General features: G+C 42.6%; 2 protein-coding genes across 8 annotated transcripts in view; one reads left to right on the top strand and one right to left on the bottom strand.

Annotated features, from left to right (window-relative positions):
• The window catches only part of fbxl3a (F-box and leucine-rich repeat protein 3a), a 299,930-nt gene that overhangs the window by 173,285 nt on the left and 103,861 nt on the right, over nucleotides 1-22,784 (top strand). The gene's annotated exons all lie outside the window — the stretch shown is intronic.
• lmo7a (LIM domain 7a) overlaps nucleotides 8,554-22,784 on the bottom strand; it is a 52,296-nt gene continuing 38,065 nt past the window's right edge. For 5 of the 7 annotated variants that reach the window (XM_023980964.3, XM_023980963.3, XM_023980966.3 and 2 more), the window contains 10 exons: nucleotides 20,311-20,403; nucleotides 19,848-20,224; nucleotides 17,253-17,309; nucleotides 15,273-15,328; nucleotides 13,593-13,751; nucleotides 13,106-13,292; nucleotides 12,308-12,658; nucleotides 10,515-10,623; nucleotides 9,612-9,714; nucleotides 8,554-9,374 (listed from right to left, as the gene is read on the bottom strand). In XM_023980964.3, the coding sequence (XP_023836732.1) occupies nucleotides 9,352-9,374; nucleotides 9,612-9,714; nucleotides 10,515-10,623; nucleotides 12,308-12,658; nucleotides 13,106-13,292; nucleotides 13,593-13,751; nucleotides 15,273-15,328; nucleotides 17,253-17,309; nucleotides 19,848-20,224; nucleotides 20,311-20,403 (1,515 nt within the window). In that variant the 3' untranslated portion in view covers nucleotides 8,554-9,351. The remainder of the gene's footprint in view (nucleotides 9,375-9,611; nucleotides 9,715-10,514; nucleotides 10,624-12,307; nucleotides 12,659-13,105; nucleotides 13,293-13,592; nucleotides 13,752-15,272; nucleotides 15,329-17,252; nucleotides 17,310-19,847; nucleotides 20,225-20,310; nucleotides 20,404-22,784) is intronic. The other 2 variants (XM_023980965.3, XM_023980968.3) reach the window with 2 other exon arrangements.

Below are 22,784 nucleotides of genomic sequence, written 5' to 3'. Positions count from 1 at the left end.
AGAGCCGTCAGCCAGCCATGAGCGTCTAGAGCCGTCAGCCAGCCATGAGCGTCCAGAGCTGTCAGCCAGTCATGAGCTGCCCCTCAGCCCAGAGCGCCATTTATCCAGAACTGCCCCTCAGTCCAGAGCTGTCTCTCTGTCCGGAGCTGCCCTTCAGTCCGGAGTTGCCCCTCTATCCTGAGCTACCTCTCTATCCTGACCTACCTCTCTGTCCTGTGCTATATCTCTGTCCTGAGCACCTATTCCCGGTGCTGCCCCTTGTCCGGTGCTGCCCCTTATATTAAGGTTACATTAAAATTAAGTGGGTGTAAGATGAGGGTGGTCATTCTAAGGGGGAGACGTAAGCTGGGATTGACTATGGTGGGGTGGGACCTCGCCCAGAGCCTGAGCCACCACCGTGGTCAGATGCCCACCAGACCTCCCTAGACTTTGTGCTGGTGCGCCCGGAGTTCGCACCTTGAGGGGGGGGGTTATGTCACGTTCCTGACTGTTTTCTGTTAGTTTTGTATGTGTTATTGGTCAGGACGTGAGTTTGGGTGGGCAGTCTATGTTTTCTGTTTCTATGTTGGTTTAAAGGGTGACCTGATATGGCTTCTCAATGAGAGGCAGGTGGTTGTCATTTCCTCTGATTGAGAGTCATATTAAGGTAGGTGTTTTCACACTGTTTGTTGTGGGTGGTTGTCTCCTGTGTCTGTGTCTATGTTGCACCATACGGGACTGTTTCGTTCGTTCGTCGTTTTGTGTAGTCATTTTCCTGTTCGTTCGTTCTGCGTTACATGTAAGTCCTTACGTTCAGGTTTGTCTACTCCGTTTGTTGTTTTTGTTTAGTTTTAAGTGAAGTTCGTGTTTTCGTCTTTACTTTAATAAATATAATGTCAAATCACAAGTCTGCATTTTGGTTCGATCCCTGCTCCTCCTCTTCGTATGAAGAGGAGGAGGAGCGCCGTTACAGTGGCACTCAAGCAGTGTGCCACTTTCACCCCTCAAGCAAAATATGTAATAAAATTGCTCAAATCTACACCAATCTTTTTCGATTGTTATCTATACATGCATATCTTTCACATGCACAAGTTCACCACAAGAGTGTGATCTTTCAACTCTTCTTTTTATTCTCTACACCAATGACTGTCAGACTCATTGAGTGTCCACAAATCGATATTGCAAACCTTTCATCGAGTTCTGTGCTTCTCCATAAGGGTTCATGTTTCTCTCTAACAAGAACAGGAACTGCCTCCGATTCATTGTGAACACCTGCTCTAATCCCCGGGGAGAAGTCTGACCTCTTTCTTCGAACTGCTTCCAATTGGACACCGCCTGCTCTGTCTCAAGTGATCCACCAATAGTCGCAGGGCCTTGATTGGACCCGAGGACATCCCCTGGTTAATAAGACCATTAACGAATACCTAGGGACTATTCTACAGATAATTTAGAACTGTGGCTACAATGAACTTTTATTGTCTTAAGTTGCGCTATGCACCTTTAACTGATGCCTTAATAAGTGCTTATATTTAGTTATACTGTCAGTGTGTGTTTGTCCGGTTTGAAGCACTGTGTCAGTTCAGAACGAATCGCCACCTGGGGATCAACAAGTTATTGCATTGTAAAGCTTCATAGCATTTGTCTCTCTGCATTTATATTGCTTATGCAAAAACTCCCTTACCTTAAAAACTTCTTAGGGATAAGGGGCAGTACTTAGAAGTTCGGATGACTGAGGTGCCCAAAGTAAACTGCCTTTTACTCAGGCCCAGAAGCTAGGATATGCATATAATTGGTAGTATTGGATAGAAAAATGAGCTAGAATTTGTAGTTTTTCAAGGTGGCTCTCATTTTGACTGTAGTCAAAATGTGGCATGCGTGGATGAAGGAGCACACTTCGTTATTTATCTCCGGTATTGAACACACTATTCTCCATCTTACATTTTATCGTTTATTTACATATTAGGGTACCTGAGGATTGATTAGAAACGTTGTTTGACTTGTTTGGACGAAGTTTATTGGTAACTTTTAGAATTCCTTTGTATGCATTTTGAACGAGAGGAACAGGTGGATTACTGAATCAAGCGCGCCAACTAAACTGACTTTTTGGGGATATAAAGAAGGACTTTATCGAACAAAATTACAATTTTTTATGTAGCTGGGACCCTTGGGATTGCAAACAGAGGAAGATCTTCAAAGGTAAGTGATTTATTTTATCGCTATTTCTGACTTTTGTGACGCATCTGCTGGTTTGGAAAATGTTTTTAATGCTTTTGTACGCGGGGCGCTGTCCTCAGATAATCGAATGGTATGCTTTTGCCGTAAAACCTTTTTGAAATCTGACAAAGCGGCTGGATTATCAAGAAGTGAAGCTTTTAAATGATGTATGACACGTGTATTTTCATGAATGTTTAATATTACGATTTTTGTATTTTGAATTTCACGCTCTGCAATTTTTTATCTATATTTCATTAAATCACACATGAAAGACACCAAATTAAAGCTACACTTGTTGTGAATCCAGCCAACGTGTCAGATTTCAAAAAGGCTTTACGGCGAAAGCAAACAATGCTATTATCTGAGGACAGCACCCCAGCAAACATCATATTTCAACCCTCCAGGTGCGACACAAAACGCAGAAATAAAAATATAATTCATGCCTTACCTTTGACAAGCTTCTTCTGTTGGCACTCCAATATGTCGCATAAACATCACAAATGGTCCTTTTGTTCGATTAATTCCGTCGATATATATCCAAAATGTCCATTTATTTGGCGCGTTTGATCCAGAAAAACCCTGGTTCCAACTCACGCAACATGACTATAAAAGTTACCTGTAAGCTTTGTCCAAACATTTCAAACTACTTCCTAATACAACTTTAGGTATTTGTTTACGTAAATAATCAATAAAATAAAAGATGGGATATACTGAGTTCAGTACCGGAGGAAAACAATGTGTAGCGAGCCTCTGTGTAACGCGCCTCTAACAAAGATTACACTTCACTCTAGCCTCGTTCTGAACAGTGCTACTTCTTCATTTCTCAAAGGAAAAACCTCAACCAATTTCTAAAGACTGTTGACATCCAGTGGAAGCAATAGGAACTGCAAGAAAGTCGATTAGAAATCTGGATTCCCAATGAAACCCATTGAAAAGAGAGTGACCTCAACAAAAAAATGCATATCTTAGCTTCTGGGCCTGAGTAGCAGGCAGTTTAATTTGGGCACGCTTTTCATCCAAAATTACAAATGCTGCCCCCTATCCTAGAGAAGTTAAAGGAAATACAATTCTTTCACATTAAAGGTTTAACATCACATTACATCATTTCACAAATAGTTTCATCTTTACTCATTCATTTTATACAAGAATTAGATGCAAACCCCATAATTGAGAAATAGTTATGTGTGTTTCCTGTCCTCTCTGAGGTCACCAAATGAAACACTCTCGTCATACCCGTCCCTTAAGTGTCCACGGACCATTCCCACATGTGAACATTTTGTATCAAATTCCAATTTAGGGGATTTAGGAGTTCGCCATGTGATATCCTTTGTTCTCTGTGTCTCTCTTTCTGCATGGCCAGGGGGAGATAGTCTCCGCCAGGAATTTAAGACCTGAGATAACAGAACCTGGGTGTAGGAGAGAGCGAGAGAGGGGGGAAATCCACTAGCTATACCCAAAAAGGGCCATGTCATGACAGTCCCCCCTGGTGGTTTGTATCTTGTGATTATCCTGCAAGTTACAAATCAACATAAAAATAATGACCACGTGATGTCCTGTATGTAGATCATCGTTGCAGTCCCCCTCTGGTGGTTGAACGTGGTAGGCTCTCTGAAAGCGGAGCAGTCCACCACAAGGATGGGCAGTGGATGTCCGGTTGGTGATCGCCGTTGCGGTCCCCCTCTAGTGGTTTACCTTGGTAGGTTTCCTGGAAGCTGCAAAGTACAGGGGATGTCCTGGTTGGGGATCGCCGTTGCGGTCCCCCCCCTGGTGATTTACATTGGTAGGCTCTCTGTGGGATGGTGTTCTTCGGCTTGCAAGCATCCCCCTTTTTCCTCCAAACATAACTATAGTCATTATGGCCAAACAGTTCTATTCAGACCAGAGGACATTTCTCCAAAAAGTACGATCTTTGTCCCCATGTGCAGTTTCAAAGCGTAGTCTGGCTTTTTTATGGCGGTTTTGGAGCAGTGGCTTCTTCCTTGCTGAGCAGCCTTTCAGGTTATGTCGATATTGTACTCGTTTTACTGTGGATATAGATACTTTGTATCTGTTTCCTCCAGCATCTTCACAAGGTCCTTTGCTGTTGTTCTGGGATTGATTTGCACTTTTCGCACCAAAGTACGTTCATCTTTAGGAGACAGATCGCATCTTCTTCCTGACGGGTATGACGGCTGTGTGGTCCCATGGTGTTTATACTTGCATACTACTGTTTGTACAGATGAACGTGGTACCTTCAGGCGTTTGGAAATTGCTCCCAAGGATGAACCAGACTTGTGGAGGTCTACAATTGTTTTTCTGGGGTCTTGGCTGATTTCTTTTGATTTTCCCATGAGTCAAGCAAAGAGGCACTGAGTTTGAAGGTAGGCCTTGAAATACATCCACAAGTACACCTCCAATTGACTCAAATGATGTCAATTAGCCTATCAGAAGCTTCTAAAGCCATGACATAATTTTCTGGAATTTTCCAAGCTGTTTAAAGGCACAGTCAACTTAGTGTATGTAAACTTCTGACCAACTACAATTGTGATACAGTGAATTATAAGTGAAATAATCTGTCTGTAAACAATTGTTGGATAACTTACTTCATGCACACTTTGTGTCATGCACAAAGTAGATGTCCTAACCGACTTGCCAAAACTATAGTTTGTTAACATGAAATTTGTGGAGTGGTTGAAAAACTTGTTTTAATGACTCCAATCTAAGTGTATGTAAACTTCCGACTTCAACTGTACATATCGAATTTTGATTGACCGACATCATTTTCAGCGTTTATTTATTTAGTCTCTGCCTAAAGTGGCCTCCTTCCTCTTCTTTGGTGCTGCATTCCAGTCAGCGATGTTCTCTCGGTAGCTGTCCATGGTCCTGAAATCAAATCATCTGAGAGAGACAGAGAGAGACAGAGAGAGATAGAGAGAGTGAGACTAGGATGTAGTCTATTTAAATAAAACAAATACAAGTAAACAGCTGATAGATAATTGAGTAATCTTACAAATGAATGCAAGTGTTTGATCAACGCTTACCTTTTATTCAGACAAGTTGACTCACCTGGCCTTCCTGGCAGCAAAAGCATACACTGCTTCTTGGAGGTTGATTTTGTAAGCCAACTCGTGCTCAATTGATATGGTGGCGAGTCCATTGAGTCTCTATTGACTCATATTAGAGCGCAGGTAGTTTTTGATGAGTTTGAGCTCGGAGAATGTGCGCTCTCCACTTGTGCGCTCTCCACTCTCAGGGCAACAAAGGCATTGGGATACAAGGAGGCCATTTGGTGTCTGGATATATACTCCAGTGCGTCGAGTGGTTTTGCCTCACTGTCCAGTCTCCTGCTCAAGACTTTGAGCTCATGACACAGATCTTTTGCGTCGATGTCCTTGGAATCCTCGTATGTAACGGCCCTCACCAGTGTTGCGCAGTCCCTGGTAAGTGCTGCATTGTCCATGTCCTTGATGGTGGGGATGTTGTACAGGATGCTGAAAACACTGCTGCGCTCTTCAAGCTGAGTAAAGGGCTTGTTGATGAACTGGATAGCAGAATCAAGAATCTGATTAAAGAAATATACTTCAAATTTCTGCTGAGGGTCAGTCACAGGCTCATCCTCTCCCTCGCAGCCAAACAGACTATTTTCTTCCTGGGATGAACAGTGGGCTGCACTGGGAAACAGGGCACAATACCCATCTCCTCTGCCAGCATTTTTGCGCTTGCTAATGCGCCAGCGAAAGCTGCATCGGAGCGGTAGTCTTGGAGGAATACCCTGGTTAAGTTCAATTGAGCCATTGCTAGTGAAAGGTTAAAACTCAATGCCTGCAAACTCTTACAGGTGACGTTCACTTCAAACAAGATTTCATACCAAACTACCACTGTGCACATGAAGCCAAAGTTGTTCATCTTGGCGGCAATGCTGTTTGTCTCCAACCTTGTTTTAGCACCACAGCTGCCTGTGAGCTTGGTGTAGGTGGCGATCGACAACAGGGCATCATATATCTCCCCGAGTTGGTAACGCACGGGTTTCACAGCCCCACCCGGCTCTCCCATCTCGTGGCCCTGAGGGGTTTCACCTTGAGTCCATCTTTTACATGATCTTTCAGCACCCCCCCATATTCACCCTCTCATGTCCATGATGAGCAATGCCATGTTTCTGTAGTTTTGAGATGAGCAACTCGGTCATGCCTGCCCCATTGCGTCAAGCAGTTCACTAAACTCCAGGAAGTGCTCTCTCGTGAACACTGACCCATCATCCTCGGTTGAAACAAAATGCACCACCATGGTCATCTGCTCTGTTTTGCTCTTGTCTAGTGTGCAGTCCAAAATTACAGAAACATATTTGCCTGCTTTTAGCTCACTGCACACTGTCTGCTGGATCTCTTATGCCAACATGTCAATGATTTAATTCTGGATTCTTTTACCGAGGTAGTGTACAAGTGTTTCTTTGGAATGCACTCTCCTTACATGCTCCTTCATGATTCCATCAAAGATACCCAGCATTTCCACAAACTTCATAAAGTTCACATTATTTGGCTCGTTCAGCCTGTCGTTGGTCCAACGAAACGCAATGTTCTGGGTGGCCATTACGTATCAGGGCTATGAGCCTCTGGAACACCTGCTGCCAGTGGAGAGTCTCTCTGTCAATAGCCCGTTGGGCTTGGGCATCGATAGTTTGCTTGGACACAAACCTGATCTCCAGCTCCATCCACCTCTGGAAACTATCTAGGTGGTCATGTGACTTCTCATTCGAGCTGAGAAGGTGGCACAGACTCTTCCAGTCCCTGGTTCCATCCCTGACTAGCGCAGATTTGCACTCATGTGAAAAAAGTTTGTGGCAAAAACAGAAGGCTGCATCGTTGTGATTGGAATAGACAAGTCATGGTCTCTCAGCTCTTTCCCCATCCGCCATCCTCCTTTCCCCGTTCGCCTTTCTAATCGACATGGCCGGGGTATCCTGGAATGACATTGACCTCCTCCCGTCAGTAGATGATGCCTGGCTATTCTTTAAAAGTGCCTTCCTCACCATCTTAAATAAGCATGCCCCATTMAAAAAATRTAGAACTAGGAATAGATATAGYCCTTGGTTCACTCCAGACCTGTTTGCCCTTGACCAGCACAAAAACATCCTGTGGCGTTCTGCATTTGCATCGAATAGCCCCCGTGATCTGCAACTTATCAGGGAATTTAGGAACAAATATACACAGGCAGTTAGGAAAGCTAAGGCTAGCTTTTTCAAAGAGAAATTTGCATCCTGTAGTACTAACCCAAAAAAGTTCTGGGACACTGTAAAGTCCATGGAGAGTAAGAGCACCTCCTCCCAGCTGCCCACTGCTCTGAGGCTAGGAAACACTGTCACCACCGATAAATCCACTATAATTGAGAATTTCAATAAGCATTTCTCTACAGCTGGCCATGCTTTCCACCTGGCTACCCCTACCCCGGTCAACTGCCCAGCACCCTCCACAGCAACCCGCCAAAGCCCCCACCATTTCTCCTTCACCCAAATCCAGATAGCTGATGTTCTGAAAGAGCTGCAAAAACTGGACCCCTACAAATCAGCCGGGCTAGACAATCTGGACCCTCTCTTTCTAAAATTATCTGCCGAAATTGTTGCAACCCCTATTACTAGCCTGTTCAACCTCTCTTTCGTATCATCTGAGATTCCCAAAGATTGGAAATCTTCAAAGGGGGTGACACTCTAGACCCAAACTGCTACAGACCTACAGTGGGGAGAAGAAGTATTTGATACACTGCCGATTTTGCAGGTTTTCCTACTTACAAAGCATGTAGAGGTCTGTAATTTTTATCATAGGTACACTTCAACTGTGAGACGGAATCTAAAACAAAAATCCAGAAAATCACATTGTATGATTTTTAAGTAATTCATTAGCATTTTATTGCATGACATAAGTATTTTATCACCTACCAACCAGTAAGAATTCCGGCTCTCACAGACCTTTCTTTAAGAAGCCCTCCTGTTCTCCACTCATTATCTGTATTAACTGCACCTGTTTGAACTCGTTACCTGTATAAAAGACACCTTTCCACACACTCAATCAAACAGACTCCAACCTCTCCACAATGGCCAAGACCAGAGAGCTGTGTAAGGACATCAGGGATAAAATTGTAGACCTGCACAAGGCTGGGATGGGCTACAGGACAATAGGCAAGCCGCTTAGTGAGAAGGCAACAACTGTTGGCGCAATTATTAAAAAATGGAATGAGTTGTTTAAATGAGTTGTTTAAAAACATAAAAATAAATGACATTTTGGATAATCACTCAGCACTAATAGACAGCAAGAGACTGTCGTAATTATTATGGTACAAAATAGAATGACAAAATACAGTTACCTGCTATTAAAAAAGACGAAGTCCGAGTCTGGATCACAATTTTTATTTACAAATGTTATTGAACAACATTTGCCTCAATCCCATATATTATATATTTTTTCTCTGGCAAAAATTATCTTAACATCTCAAATGTATAAGATTCACTCTATTAATGAGAAAGAACAACAACTCCCCATTAATTGCTCACTCTCTCTAACCAACCATGCCAGTTTTTTAATATCTTTTGAATCCATTTAATCTAAATAATCTTCCCACCATCACAAACAAAAAAGGCACAGGTGAAATGGAACCCCAAAGGAGAAGAAAACGCAGGCTTCCCTCAGCCTAGCACGAAACTCTTAAGTTTCTGAAATATGAAGTAATCAGGATCAATAACCTTATGGACAACACCAACATCAATTTCCAGTATTGTTTCCAGCTAGGGTTGCAAAATTCCCCAAACCCTCCATCTGGGATTTCTGAAAAACCTGGGAACTTTTGGATAGTTTTCAGAATTTTCCAACCCTATTTCCAGGTAAAACTCTCAAACCTGCAGGTGCATGCACATCCCTCAAAATGTGTACAAGCAATCGATAATAATAATAATACTTTGAAAAAAACCATGTTAACTTTTTTTCTCAATCTCACCCTCTCATGGATACAGTAATAAGAAATAATAAGATAGTAGTTCATTGAAGAAAAAGGGCTTTTTGCAGAATCATAATACACATTAATACATCTTAAGTTGTCATCTAGTAAAGTGTTACGGCTTGTTGTCGTGATTGCAGTGTTCATGGGTTGTTGTCAAGAATGGTCTCTTCCTCAATCTGCTGTAGTACAGCGATGTCACATGGAGGTTGGCTGTCCAGCTAGAGGGGAAAGAATATAGAGGTCATAACACAATACCAAATGATACTATTTGATAACACAAACACAGCATATCACTAAACGACACAACTAAACATAATATAACTGACACAACAGAACACATAGTAACAGGAACCTTGTTACTATTGGCAACACTGGTCAAATATGACTATGGAGTTTTATAATCTAGTTGCCGCACTTTTCAACTGGTACCCAGCTGAAGTCAAAGTCAAACTCACCTTTGAATCGCTTGTAGCAGGAGTTACAGTAGAGCTGTCGGTTCCGTATTCTGACCTCAGCTCCGGCCTCCGATCCTCCCAGGTCGGATTTACAGTCAATGCACTGGAAGGTAGGGAGAGAGGGGAACGGTCAATGAGGGCTAGGCCAGATCCCTCACTCTCAGATGGGGAGTTGAGAGGACAGTTGCCCTCTGGAGGAAAGACGAGTTGCACAGACACAGAAGGAGCAGCCAATGGGAGAGCAGTAAGACATATACCCGCGGAGCCACAACCAGATAGACAGAGCCAATGAGAAACACCTGACACTTGATTGACAGCCAGACAGAGAAACCATTGAGATGAGTGAAACTGAGAGTTCAAGCCCATGCATACATGTAGGGACTTTTGGAAGCTTGTTGTGATGTCAGAAGCCCCAGGATGAATTAATAAAAAATTAAGTGTGTTGGTGTTAGGAAATAGTAAGGTGAAGGATTGATTATTGTGGTATAGAACAAATGCAGTCAGATTTCATGACACATTCAGAAAACCATGAAAACAATGTGCCATTTCTGTAGCAATTTATATAGCTTAGGGAATTTGGAAGATAGTGTATTTTTCAATTAACTGAAAAGTTAGTGGAAACATTACTCCAGTCAATATCATTGGAAGTTACTATCCGCTTTGGACTTCTGTTTCCTTGGTTTTGTATGTGCCGTTATACAGGATCAGGCCAGGTTGTGATCCCTTCATGCGTTTTAGGTTAGTAAGACATTGATCAGGGTCATGGTATCCATATTAGGACAGCCTCATTCTGTTGATCAGGTTAGTACTGAGATGACAAGGCAGGTTTAGTCTCTGTAATGGATCAATCACGACCTCAGTCTCCAGTTCAGGGAGGTCTGGTCTTGAACTTTGAACTCTCACCTTGAAACAGGTCAAATGATAACAGAGTCCCAGGGACTCGATGATCATGGCGGCTCCCTTGCCCAGCGCCGCGTCACAGAACGTACAGATTTTCTTGCCACTCACTGACCTGAGATTACAGATCACAGAACCGTGACTAGACTGGAGAACCCAGAACACACACAGACTGGATAACCGAGATTACATTTACATTTTAGTCATTTAGCAGACGCTATTAGCCACACCATCATGTTGTGGGGGTGCCTTGCTGCAGGACGGACTGGTGCGCTTTACAAAATAGATGGCATCATGAGGCAGGAAAATGATGTGGATATATTGAAGAAACATCTCAAGACATCAGTCAGGAAGTTAAAGCTTGGTCGCAAATGGGTCTTCCAAATGGACAATGACCCCAAGCACACTTCCAAAGTTGTGGCAAAATGGCTTAAGGACAACAAAGTCAAGGTATTGGAGTGGCCATCACAAAGCCCTGACCTCAATCCTATAGAACATTTGTGGGCAGAACTGAAAAAGCATGTACGGGCAAGGAGGCATACAAACCTGACTCAGTTACACCAGCTCTGTCAGGAGGAATGGGCCAAAATTCACCCAACTTATTGTGGGAAGCTTGTGGAAGGCTACCCGAAACGTTTGACCCAAGTTAAACAATTTAAAGGCAATGCTACCAAATACCAATTGAGTGTATGTAAACATCTGACCCACTGGGAATGTGATGAAAGAAATAAAAGCTGAAATAAATCTGAAATAAATAAATTCTCTCTACTATTATTCTGACATTTCACATTCTTAAAAAGAAGTGGTGATCCTAACTGACCTAAGACAGGGAATTTTTATTAGGATTAAATGTCAGGAATTGTGAAAAACTGAGTTTAAATGTATTTGGCTAAGGTGTATGTAAACTTCCGACTTCAACTGTATGTAAATGCGATATTTCCTTTTTTATTTTTGGCAAAACTGTCTAAAAAACGTTTTTTGCCTTGTCATGATGGGTTATTGTGCATAGGTTGATGGGGAAAAAACTATTTAATAAATGTTAGAATAACGCTGTAACATAACAAAATGTGGAAAATGTCAAGGAGTCTGAATACTTTCCGAATGCACTGTATAACATTATATTGGTCACAAAATGTTTTTTATTTTAATTTTAATTGAAAAACTAAGTCTTGAATCAGGTGTTTTGTTTATTAGTTCATAAACCATGTGCCATGGAATCGGTACATCGAAAATCTATTCAACTATTTTGTAACCTGTATGGCACAGCTGTCATTTTTTTTGTCCTTAAAAGAAACTGGCATAACTTTTTATTTATTACAATTTTCTTTGACCAATTTTGGTCTTTAATGCAGGGCCGACAGACAAGTTCCTTACCTTCTCCCCCTTCCACTTGCCTCATCTCGTTTTGTGGTAATGCTGTAATCAGTTGGTTGTAATTTTGGATAGAGCAGACATTTGCATATATTTCTGAATGTTAGCTGATCTTAACAGCTAACATTTCGATGGCCATAATAAATAGATATGCCGATAGTGGACAACCTTATTTTACTCCTCTTGATAGTTTAATACTTTCTGAGAAGTAGTCATTATTTACTATTTTACACCTGGAGTTACTTTCATAACTTTAAGCCATTGTATAAGAGATTCTCGAAAATTGGTGTTACCCGTTAACCCCAGATCTAGAATCAGACTTTTATTTCCAATATCTGACACTGTATCAGTGATTGAGAGCAAATCTACCTACTCAGTTATTTTGGTAAGCAGTATTCTGCCATGTGATTGGACATTGGATGTTTTACCTGCTGCGTTGCTGCGAGGATTGGCGTGACTCGGGTTCGAGGCCAGGAGAAGGAGTGGGGGAGGGAGATGGCGATGGCGAGCATTGGGACCAGGAAGACGGGTTGCTCCCCCCGGCCCCTCTGAGGGAGCTCATGGAGAGGGAGGAGGGCAGGGTGGCTGAGCCGGGACGACCACCGACCCCGCTGCCGCTGTAGCCACCACCGCCGTAGCCACCATCACCGTAGGAGGATGTGATGTTGAGGCCGGAAAGCTCTGAGTGAGGCCTGCTGTAGTTGGGGATGGACGAGGTTGACCACGATGAGCGCCAAGAAGAGCTGTGAGCAGTGTCCAGGTTGTCCAGAGACTCACCTCTGAAAAGTTGAACACATTAGTGGATGTTAGTGGGTTAGCGTAAGCACCCAAATATCCTGAATAGGACAGGCCAATATGTTTCTTACTTAGCCAACTATTTTGATATTGACTCCTCTGAAAACAGAAAACAGACTGGCATCCAAGGCTCGAGCCCAAAACTTTAAAGTAACTAAAAAAACTTTTACTCCATTTTTTATTGTCGGTAATATGGACACAGTTGGTACAAGTCACAAATCCATGGAAGATGTTTCAGAGTCATGTGGCGCTATCCTAATACGGACAGCGTACCATAGGCCAGCGGAGCCCCAGGAGAGCCCCAGCTAGAGTATACATTGTGATGGGGCCAGTGAGGCTGGCTTAACCCTATCTATCATTCAACACACACAGTGTACTGTACTGATCCACCACCCCCACACCCCCAGGCCAGCGGAGCCACAGTCGCACACCTGCTGATGAGGCTGGCAGTGGGGTCCTTGCTGGTGGTAGTCTGCTGGCGGATCCAGCTGTTGTCTGTGGTCAGTTGGGTCTTCTTCTTCATCTCCTGCAGGATCTGCTGCCTCTCTAGCTCTGCCTGGGACAGGCTCCGCTGGCCATTCCTCCACGATGCCTCGTCCAGCCCACCGCTGCTAGTCACTGTGGACCAATGAGAGAGGAGAGGGAGTCAGTAAATAAAGACGAGAGCCAATGGGAGAGGAAGGAGTCAGGAGATGAGAGCTTATGATTTATCCATCGGTCAGGAATCAAACAATCAGGAAACAACAATACGACCAGTGATTCATGATCAAGACAGTTTGTAAAATCTGGAAGTGTCTGACTCTGCATGCCAAACGCGATTGATCGGCTGAGCTGGGTTGCTTAATTGATTGGGTCCTGCATTGATTAGACAGGAGTGGTCAGGAGCGGTCGAGGAACGGCAGAGTCCGTGAACCACACCTCTTTCTGGCTCTCTGTATCGCATGGCATTCAGGATGTTTCTCCTCTCCAACTCCAGCTCGGACGCGGCCTGGAGACTCTGGGCCTTTTTGTCTGCTTTACGTCTCAACTCCTCCTCCAGTAACTTCTGGGCCATGCCCCCCGAGCGGCTGTACCAGCCTGGGCACAGTGTGTTCACACTCACTGACACAGTGGCACAGACACAAACCACTAGCTTGGCTAAAAGTGTCTGGGTACAGCCTCTACAGATACAGATGACACTCACTGACTTCGATTCATAGAGTCGCATCGTTGCCTTTGTGATGAACATTCTACAGTCACTGCAGCCATATTGTAGGTTTGATGAAAACGCGCTTTCGTTAGATGCCAAATATGGTTCTTCATGTTCAGTGGGGTCTTTCTAACATATCATTAACATTACATCCAAAAAGTCAGATTTTGTAACCTAATACAATAATAAGCACAGAGCTCTGTTGAAAGTACTGTGCCGCTTTCTCGCAGCGATTTTAAATGTCGTGGTGGTCGTCTGCAATGTTGTTTCCGCTGGTTGCAAAAAGCCAAATGAACACAAACTGAATACATTTAAAAGGCTTTGAAAATTAAAAGCTTGCGGTACGCTCAGTGGCGCAATCTTTGGAAAACAACAGGAATTTCACATTAAGCGTACACAGAACTATCTATATTACCTCTATGGTTTTAAGTCCTTCCGGATTCGATAAGAAAGATGACTAGTTAAAAGGTGAGCCTGTCAGTTAGCCTTAATTCTTGCACAGCATCCCGCCTAGCTGACCCAATGCTATTTTCCAAATGATTAACAATTCTTTCCCCTCTGGCCTCCTTTAAATCACGCTAATTTTGGCCATCCTACAAGGGTAAAAACTCCAATAACTTTTGAATGGATTATGATAGAGACATGAGGTTTGGACCATTGGTTTTCTGAGAGGAGTATCTGCACAATTATAGTATTTACCAATTGTTCAAAAGATCTGTTTTTGATTGGACACCGTACATATTGGTGACCGACTGATGACTGATGCCCAGTCATTCTGAATGGAGGCTAATGACTGTTTCATCTAAATTATACTATAGTGGCATGGAAATATGATATTGCTAAAGTAGGCAAATAATTAGTAGGACAACTTTATTTTCTAATTTACTTTAGAGAGATRGCAATGTTGCCATTTGCTAGCACAGTTTGTAAAAAATTGCTTTAGCTATTTAGCTAGCAAAAATGCAGTGCTGTCCCCTCAATCTTAGCTAGCTAAAGTTATACTGCACCTAAAGTCAATCTGGTTATATAAAAAGAATGACAAGACGTTCCTACTAATTATGTTCCTCTTTTTGAAAAGGCATTGTGTTTCCATAATGCACTTTAGATTAAACCTTCATCAGCACCCATTGAGAATGTTCAAGAGAACGAACGTTCAACACAATGAAAAAGTGCAACCCATGAATTGCCAAACGCACGCTAGTGCCACGGCAGGCGCACACACACACACACACACACACACACACACACGACACCAGCTTCCCTTGCTAATGTGAGCAGCTAAATAATGTGTGGTTCAACTTCCACCGAAGGTGATCCATGCCTCCTGTCAATAAGGATGAATGAATATTGATGAAGACATTGATGAGGACATAAATAATAATACATTATTATAATTAATCCCCACTGACTTTTAGTCTCTGGTTTCTCCACGTCGTCTAGCTCTGGAGCAGATTTGGACTTTGCCCTGCAGGACACAAGAAACACATCATTTGCAAATAATCAGTAATATGAATTATCTCTCAAATCAATGTCCACTGGAAAACAGATGAATTTGTACAGATTAAATGGTACCCTATTCCCTACATACTGTAGTGCACTATATTTGACAGGGTCCATATGGCTCTGGTCAAAAGTAGTGCACTATATTGGGAATAGGGTGCCATTTCAGACACCGCCCAGGTTAATTGGGACATGGTTAAGTATTGACTCTAAGAATATACTGTATTAGTTATAGGCTGACGCATGCCTTGTACTTGCTAGYAAGGGAACGCTCAAAATTTTCAGAACTGGGACCCAGAGAAAAATGTGGGAAGGCCATGTTTTTTCAATTTTAGTCAGTCGGAGGGTTTAGTATTTATTTAWTTTTTGTCCAGGGGAGGGTCAAGTAATTTATAATCGATTACATTTCAATATTGGTCAATGTTGCCCTTCAACCCTGATTTTTTGCTGAACGCGCAATATCAGGTGCGCCTGTGGTCTCAATCAAATGATCCATAGCATACATGGGGCGGCAGGTAGCCTAGTGGTTAGAGCGTTGGGCCAGTAACCGAAAGGTTGCTAGATTGAATCCCTGAGCTGACAAAGTAAAAATCTGTCATTCTGCCCCTGAACAAGGCAGCTAACCCACTGTTCCTAGGCTGTCATTGTAAATTAGAATTTRTTCTTAACTGACTTGCCTAGTTAAATAAAGGTAAACAAAATGTAATAGTAATATTATAGGCTATAAGCCTGGACTATAAGAAATACATGCTCGAKAAGCACAGCGCAAAGTTATATTTTTAAGAAAATATACCTCCTTCCCGAGTTTTTGCACTGCTGGTGTAAATAAAATGAGGCTACACTGCATGCACACTGTAGTGGATCGGCTATCCCAAACATGAGCTCTGGCTGGCCTGCTCTGGCTGATGTAAAACATTTTGTGCTGTGTAGCTTACGGTGGCACTTCAGGAGTAACAATCAATCGGAGATGGACAGCACATATGTGCTGAAAGTAGGCTAAACTCGAGAAGGCCAAATTTAATTTAAACAATTTTAATTTTAATTTGACTAACAACAATAGGGCTTTGTGTTGGAGCCTATTTCTTTCTATTTAAGAAACAAGGAGGTAGGCCTACCTGTTTAACAGATGAAATGATAGGCTACTATACATGATTTGTCACCCAATTCCTTCTTGGTCGACTCATAACATCTCTGCGCATTACTAGTGGCGAGGTAGGCTAAATATGATAGGCTAAAGATGCCTAATAGGCCTAATTAAAAGGATGGTGATAAAGGAACCGAACTATGCTGGGTAGAGCATTCCCAGAGCTCATGCTTGAGTGAAATTGGAGATGAATGAGATGGCTCCCATTTCCCACTCCAACTTTTTTTGGAGTGTTGACCCACTGCGCCAAATTAAGCACGTGCGACGCCCCAATCCACTCAGCTCACATGCTCTGGTGTTGCACTAAAAAAATATTATGCTCGTCTCCAGTCATGTAAAATGACGTAGAATTGCACGAAATGTGTTCATAAAAGGCTAGATTTTATGGAAACAGTTCAGTTTAGTGGAATACCCACAGTCATACTGTGTGTTTGTCTGTTTGCGACGGAGGAAAAGCCATGGCCATTCTAATGCATGCACACATGCACACCAGGCCTGGGTTTCAAACACTTGAAAAATCCTATCAAAAACTTGATCTGTGCAGGTTTGAGCTTGACTGGCTTAATACACCATTGGAACAGTCCAACATCTGCAGACCCAGCCTATTTCCCATCTGGCTCTCAAGGCAGACTGAAGCAAACGCTCAAAGTATTTGAAAGGTTTTTCGAATTTTCTCACCCTGGTCTGACTCACACACACACACACAACGGATGTCTAGGCTGGACCTTGGCATACACACACTGACCTGTCTGCCATTGATATCTCAGGCTGGACCTTGGCATAGCCACGGGAGTCCCTCACCCTGCCATCCAGCAGAGAAAGGGTTACGGGGTTACAGCAGTAGCAGAGAGAATATAGATACGGGATAGGGGATACAGACAGAAACGGAGAGAGGGGGTACAGAGACAGACAGACATGGACAGACGGACAAATAGAGAGAACAAAACACAGGAAGACCATTAGTGGGAGTTTGAGGTTACTACTCAATGTAAAGTAGACAATAGTGCAGGCAAAAAAATGCAATGATGCAATGATAATGTTTACAATAAGACTTTGAAGATTAAAGCACAGATTTAACACACACAAATCTTAAAGCCTTAAAAGCACTTCAAGATAATTGCTGTAATGACAAAAGTCAAGATCGACGGGCTAGAATAAAATATATACACTATATATACAAAAGTATGTGGACACACCTTCAAAGTAGTAAATTCAATTGGTCATGTAGTGTATAATAAATGTAAATAAAACCTTGGCTCTATAAGAAGGTAACTAGCATAAGGCAGAGGCACTAGATCCTCAAACATTTGAAACTATGATTTACACACAAAGAAGCCATTGAACAGAATCAAGTAAAAAAAWATATATTTTGCAGTTGCTATAGTATACAGTATTGTTGATATCTTTGCCTTCATTTTTCTTATTTTTCTCTTTTTCTTTATTTTCTAATCCTTACATTTAGTTTAAAACTGTACATGTAAGACGATGGAAATGGTATTTTGTTTCTTTTGATATTTTTATTTATTTAATAGTGTACTTGCTTCAGCAAGACCACTGCTGTTATCTGGCATACTTCTCTTTATTAGTGTGCTTGCTGAAAGTATTTAACTCAGCTTGAACTCTAGATTTGCCAATTTATCCTTCTTCCACTACCATAAAAATATATATACTGAACAAAAATAAAATGCAACATGTAAAGTGAGCTGAACAAAAGATCCCAGAAATGTTCCATATGCACAAAAAACTGTTGTCTCATTTGTTTACATTCCTGTTAGTGAGCATTTCTCCTTTGCTAAATTAATCCATCCACCTGACAGGTGTGGCATATCGATAAGCTGATTAAACAGCATGACCATTACACAGGTGCACCTTGTGWTGGGGACAACACCCCTCTAAAATGTGCAGTTTTGCTACACAACACAATGCCACAGATGTCTCAAATATTGAGGGAGCATGCACTTGGCATGCTGACCACACAAACTGTCAGAAACCGTCTCAGGGAAACTCATCTAGGTGTCTGTCGTACTCAGGGTCTTGACCTGACTGCAGTTTGCCGTTGTAACTGACTTCAGTGAGCAAATGCTCACCTTCGACGGCCAATGGCACGCTGGAGAAGTGTGTTCTTCACAGATACAATCTCAGTTTCAACTGTACCAGGCAGATGGCAGACAGCGTGTATGGCGTCGTGTGGGTCAGCGGTTTGCTGATGTCATTGTTGTTGTGAACAGTGCCCCATAGTGGCGGAGGGTTTATGGTATGGGCAGGCATAAGTTAAGCACAACGAATACAATTGCMTTTTATTGATGGCAATTTGAATGCACAGAGATACTGTGACAAGATCCTGAGGCCCACTGTCGTGCCATTCATCCRCCGCCATTACCTCATGTTTCAGCATGATAATGCACGGCCCAATGTTGCAAAGATCGGTACTGCAAATTGGAAGCTGAAAATGGCCCAATTCTTCCATGGCCTGCATACTCAACAGACACGTCCCCATTGAGCATGTTTGTATCGACAGCGTGTTCCAGTTCCCACCAATATCCAGCAACTTCACACAGCCATTGAAGAAGACTGGGACAACATTCCACAGGCCACAATCAACAGCCTGATTAACTCTATGCGAAGGAGGTGTGTCACGCTGCATGATGGTGGTCACACCAGAGACTGACTGGTTTTCTGATCCACGCCACCTACTTCATTATTTTCTTAAAGGTATTTGTGACCAACAGATGCATATCTGTATTCCCAGTCATGTAAAATCCATAGATTAGGGCCGAATTTATTTATTTCAATTGACAGATTTTCTTATATGAACTGTAAGATCTTTGAAATGATTGTATGTTGCGTTTATATTTTTGTTCAGTGTGTATTTGGACTGCACGCAAATATTCTTCAAGAAATTAACTGGGTGGGATGGGAAGGAGGAATTATGGAAAAGAAAAAATACGATATTATTGCAATTCTCTATCACTGTAAACATCTAAACCAAAAAATCTGTGTGAAAATAAAAAATAATTCCTGTTATGTATACAGAAGATCAAAATAAAAAGGCATTGAAATGGAAAGTGGACCATCATCTAAAAGTTGCTTTGTTCATCTACATAATCAATTTGAGATACTTTAGGATCATTTGGGCATGATGTACAATATAGGTCCCATGACATGCATTGGATTTGTGCCATAAATGCTAAAATGTTAGCATTTGAAAACAGTGCCAGGGAAACTAAACCAAAGCATAGATTGATGTGATACCTTGTCTATAGACTGCTTAAGGAAACCAATATGTAATTTTGTAATTTGGGTGAAATTTCCCTTTGAAGAAAATATTATTATTATTAACCATTGCTGCTGTTCCTGCATTCTGGCATTCTCCATGTGTTGTTGATTAGCAGCCTCCTGGTGCCTCCTCTCCTCCTCCCTCTCTTCCTCCTTCCTCCTTTGCCATCTCAGCTCCTCCTCTTTCCTCTGTCTCCTTTCCTCCTCCTTTTGCTTCTCCCTCTTCCTCTCCTTCTGAAGATGCAGTAGATCTCGCTCCTCCGTTCTCATCCTCTCCTCCTGGCATCGCTGCTCTTCCTCCATTCTCCTCTTCTCCTCCTCCTGTCTTCGCTGTGCCTCCTCCTCTTCCCTCCTCCTCCTCCTCTCTTCCTCCTGGTCCTCCCAGGGAGGGATGGGCTGGCGGAGACGGCAGAGTAGGTTGATACTCTTGCTGCTCGGCTCCTGAGGAATAGACAGTAAAGTGATAAAGCCAAAGTCAGAGTTTGTGCCTCAGTTTACTACCAGAAAATTATGTTTTGGTTCCTCACTTCTTGGTGGTGTCTGCCCCCGTCAGTCACAGCATCCTGCTGGGCCCGACGCCACTCCTCATCCAGTTTCTCCTGGTCACGACTGTATTTTTCCTGTTTACAAACACACACACACAGTTTCTCTGGAGCTTTGGTCACCCGCCCCCTATAGTTACTGACAACAACTTTTAATCACAATCAAACAACAGGTAGGCCTGATCACACACAGAGATGAGACAGCTTACAGGGAGGTGGTCAGAGACCTGGCAGTGTGGTGCCAGGACAACAACCTCTCCCTCAACATCAGTAAGACCAAGGGGCTAATCGTAGACTACAGGAAGCAGGAAGAATAGAGCAGGGTCGAGAGCTTCAAGTTCCTTGTTGTCCACATCAGTAAGGACTTAACATGGTCCACACACACCCACACAGTTGTGAAGAGGACACGAAAGCGCCTCTTCCCCGTCAGGAGGCTGAAAAGATTGGGCATGGGCCGCAGATCTTCAAAAAGTTATACAGCTGCACCATTGAGAGAATGGCTGAATCACCACTTGGTATGGCAACTGCACCGCCCTCGACCGCAAAGTGCTACATGCCATGCCATCCAGGACAGCCAAGCTCCATGCCATCCAGGAGCTCTATACCATGCAGAAGGCCTGAAAAATTGCCAAAGACTTCAGCCACCCAAGCCATAGACTGTTCTCTCTGCTACCGTCCGGCAAATGATACCGGAGCATTGGTTCTCGGACAAACAGGCTCCGAGACAGCTTCTACACCCAAACCATAAGACTGCTAAATAGTTAATCAAATGTTTATCCGGACTATCTGCAATGACCCTATCTTGCACGGACTCTATGCACACTCACAAGACTCTACCCCCACACACACTACACTGACACTCTAACGCAAACCCCAACACACACACACACACACAGAGTGTATAAAACATTAGGAACACCTTCCTAATATTGAGTTGCACCCCATTTTACCCTTAGAACGGGGCATGGACTCTACAAGGTGTCGAAAGCATTCCACAGGGATGCTGGCCTATGTTGACTCTAATGGTTCCCACAGTTGTGTCAAGTTGGCTGGATATCATTTGGGTGTTGGACCATTCTTGATACACACGGGAAACTGTTGAGCGTGAAAAACCCAGCAGCATTGCAGTTCTTGACACATTCAAACCGGTGTGCCTGCCACCTACAGTGGTTTTTCCTTTAAAAGTTTTGAGCTCATGCCGCGACCGTTAGTGGTAGATGGTGGCATTCTGTCATTGCACCACACTATTAAAGGGGGAGTTAGAACGCTGATCTATCGGTAGTCTAAACTGTGGCACAAATTGACTATCTTTTCGCAAATGAATGGAGGTGTTTTTAGTCCGAGAGTCTCTCTTCTCTGTCACTAGAGTCCTGCATCAGGCAACAACAACACAAATGTTGGCGGTGGCCCTGGAGTCGAGAGACCCGGGTAAATACAAATGGGGGAATTACAATTGACATGCGGACTGATGATTTCGAAAAATAGGCACGGTTGGCTTTTTGTTTCTCTTCCTCTAAAAACAGAAATAAATAATTCTAAATAACAAACTGGATGTATTTACCAGTGTGAAAGATTTATAGTCCCTCGATATAAAGTGAGTTCTTCTTTGCTGTTGTGAAGAAGTCTTTAATAAAGAAATGTTTAATCTGCTCATGTGTGATCAATTATTTTTGACATTGTGGTTACAATGAATAATGTAAACAAAATAAATCAAATAAATCCTATTCATAATGAATAGGATTTATATGAATAGGACTTTTTGTTGATAAAATGATCAAAAAAATACAAAATGCAGATGTTTATTTCAACTACATCATTTAAGGCAGACCAGCAGAAAGAGAAACATTCTCTGGAGGGAAGAGATACAGGCCACAGATCCAGAGCCACGCGGCATTGGCGCGAGGCGGAGAATGACGCGTTGAAGAGGGTTCACCCTGACATTTCCATTCCTCTTCTGACAACAGAACTTGACCAACTGCTCACCAGGCACAGCAAGGGCCGTCCGGACCGTTATGCTGTTCTGCTAATCCAAGCACGTGTAACCGAAGAGAGATACCACGAGTGGACACAGAATACCAACTGGGATGGATCCAGAGGCAAATGTGGCTTACCAGTGAATCTCCGAGTGTTCATCGTGAATACTGTCTCAGAGGTTTCTGTCCATGACTGATACAACCCGAAAAAGCATTAAAGACAGAGTTAATGAGTACTTGAGGTCACCGAGAAAGTCTGGATATGGCCTGCTCTCCCTTATGTAAGGAATTAGGCACTTTACTATGTTTACTATGTAAGTTACAGTAAACATCTCATTGTCCTGTTGTTTTTAGTCAGACTGCACTGTAGCCTAATAAACATATGCAATTTAAAAGAGTTATTTTATCAAATTATAATTATAATATATAATAATATATAATACCACTGTAAAGGCTGTGTTTTTATTTTTAGTTTACAGTAGTGAT

Source organism: Salvelinus sp. IW2-2015, linkage group LG36, assembly GCF_002910315.2.
Source record: "Salvelinus sp. IW2-2015 linkage group LG36, ASM291031v2, whole genome shotgun sequence".
NCBI classification, from domain to species: domain Eukaryota; kingdom Metazoa; phylum Chordata; class Actinopteri; order Salmoniformes; family Salmonidae; genus Salvelinus; species Salvelinus sp. IW2-2015.
Note: the sequence above shows the minus strand (reverse complement) of the source record. Positions and strands in the feature narration are given on the sequence as shown.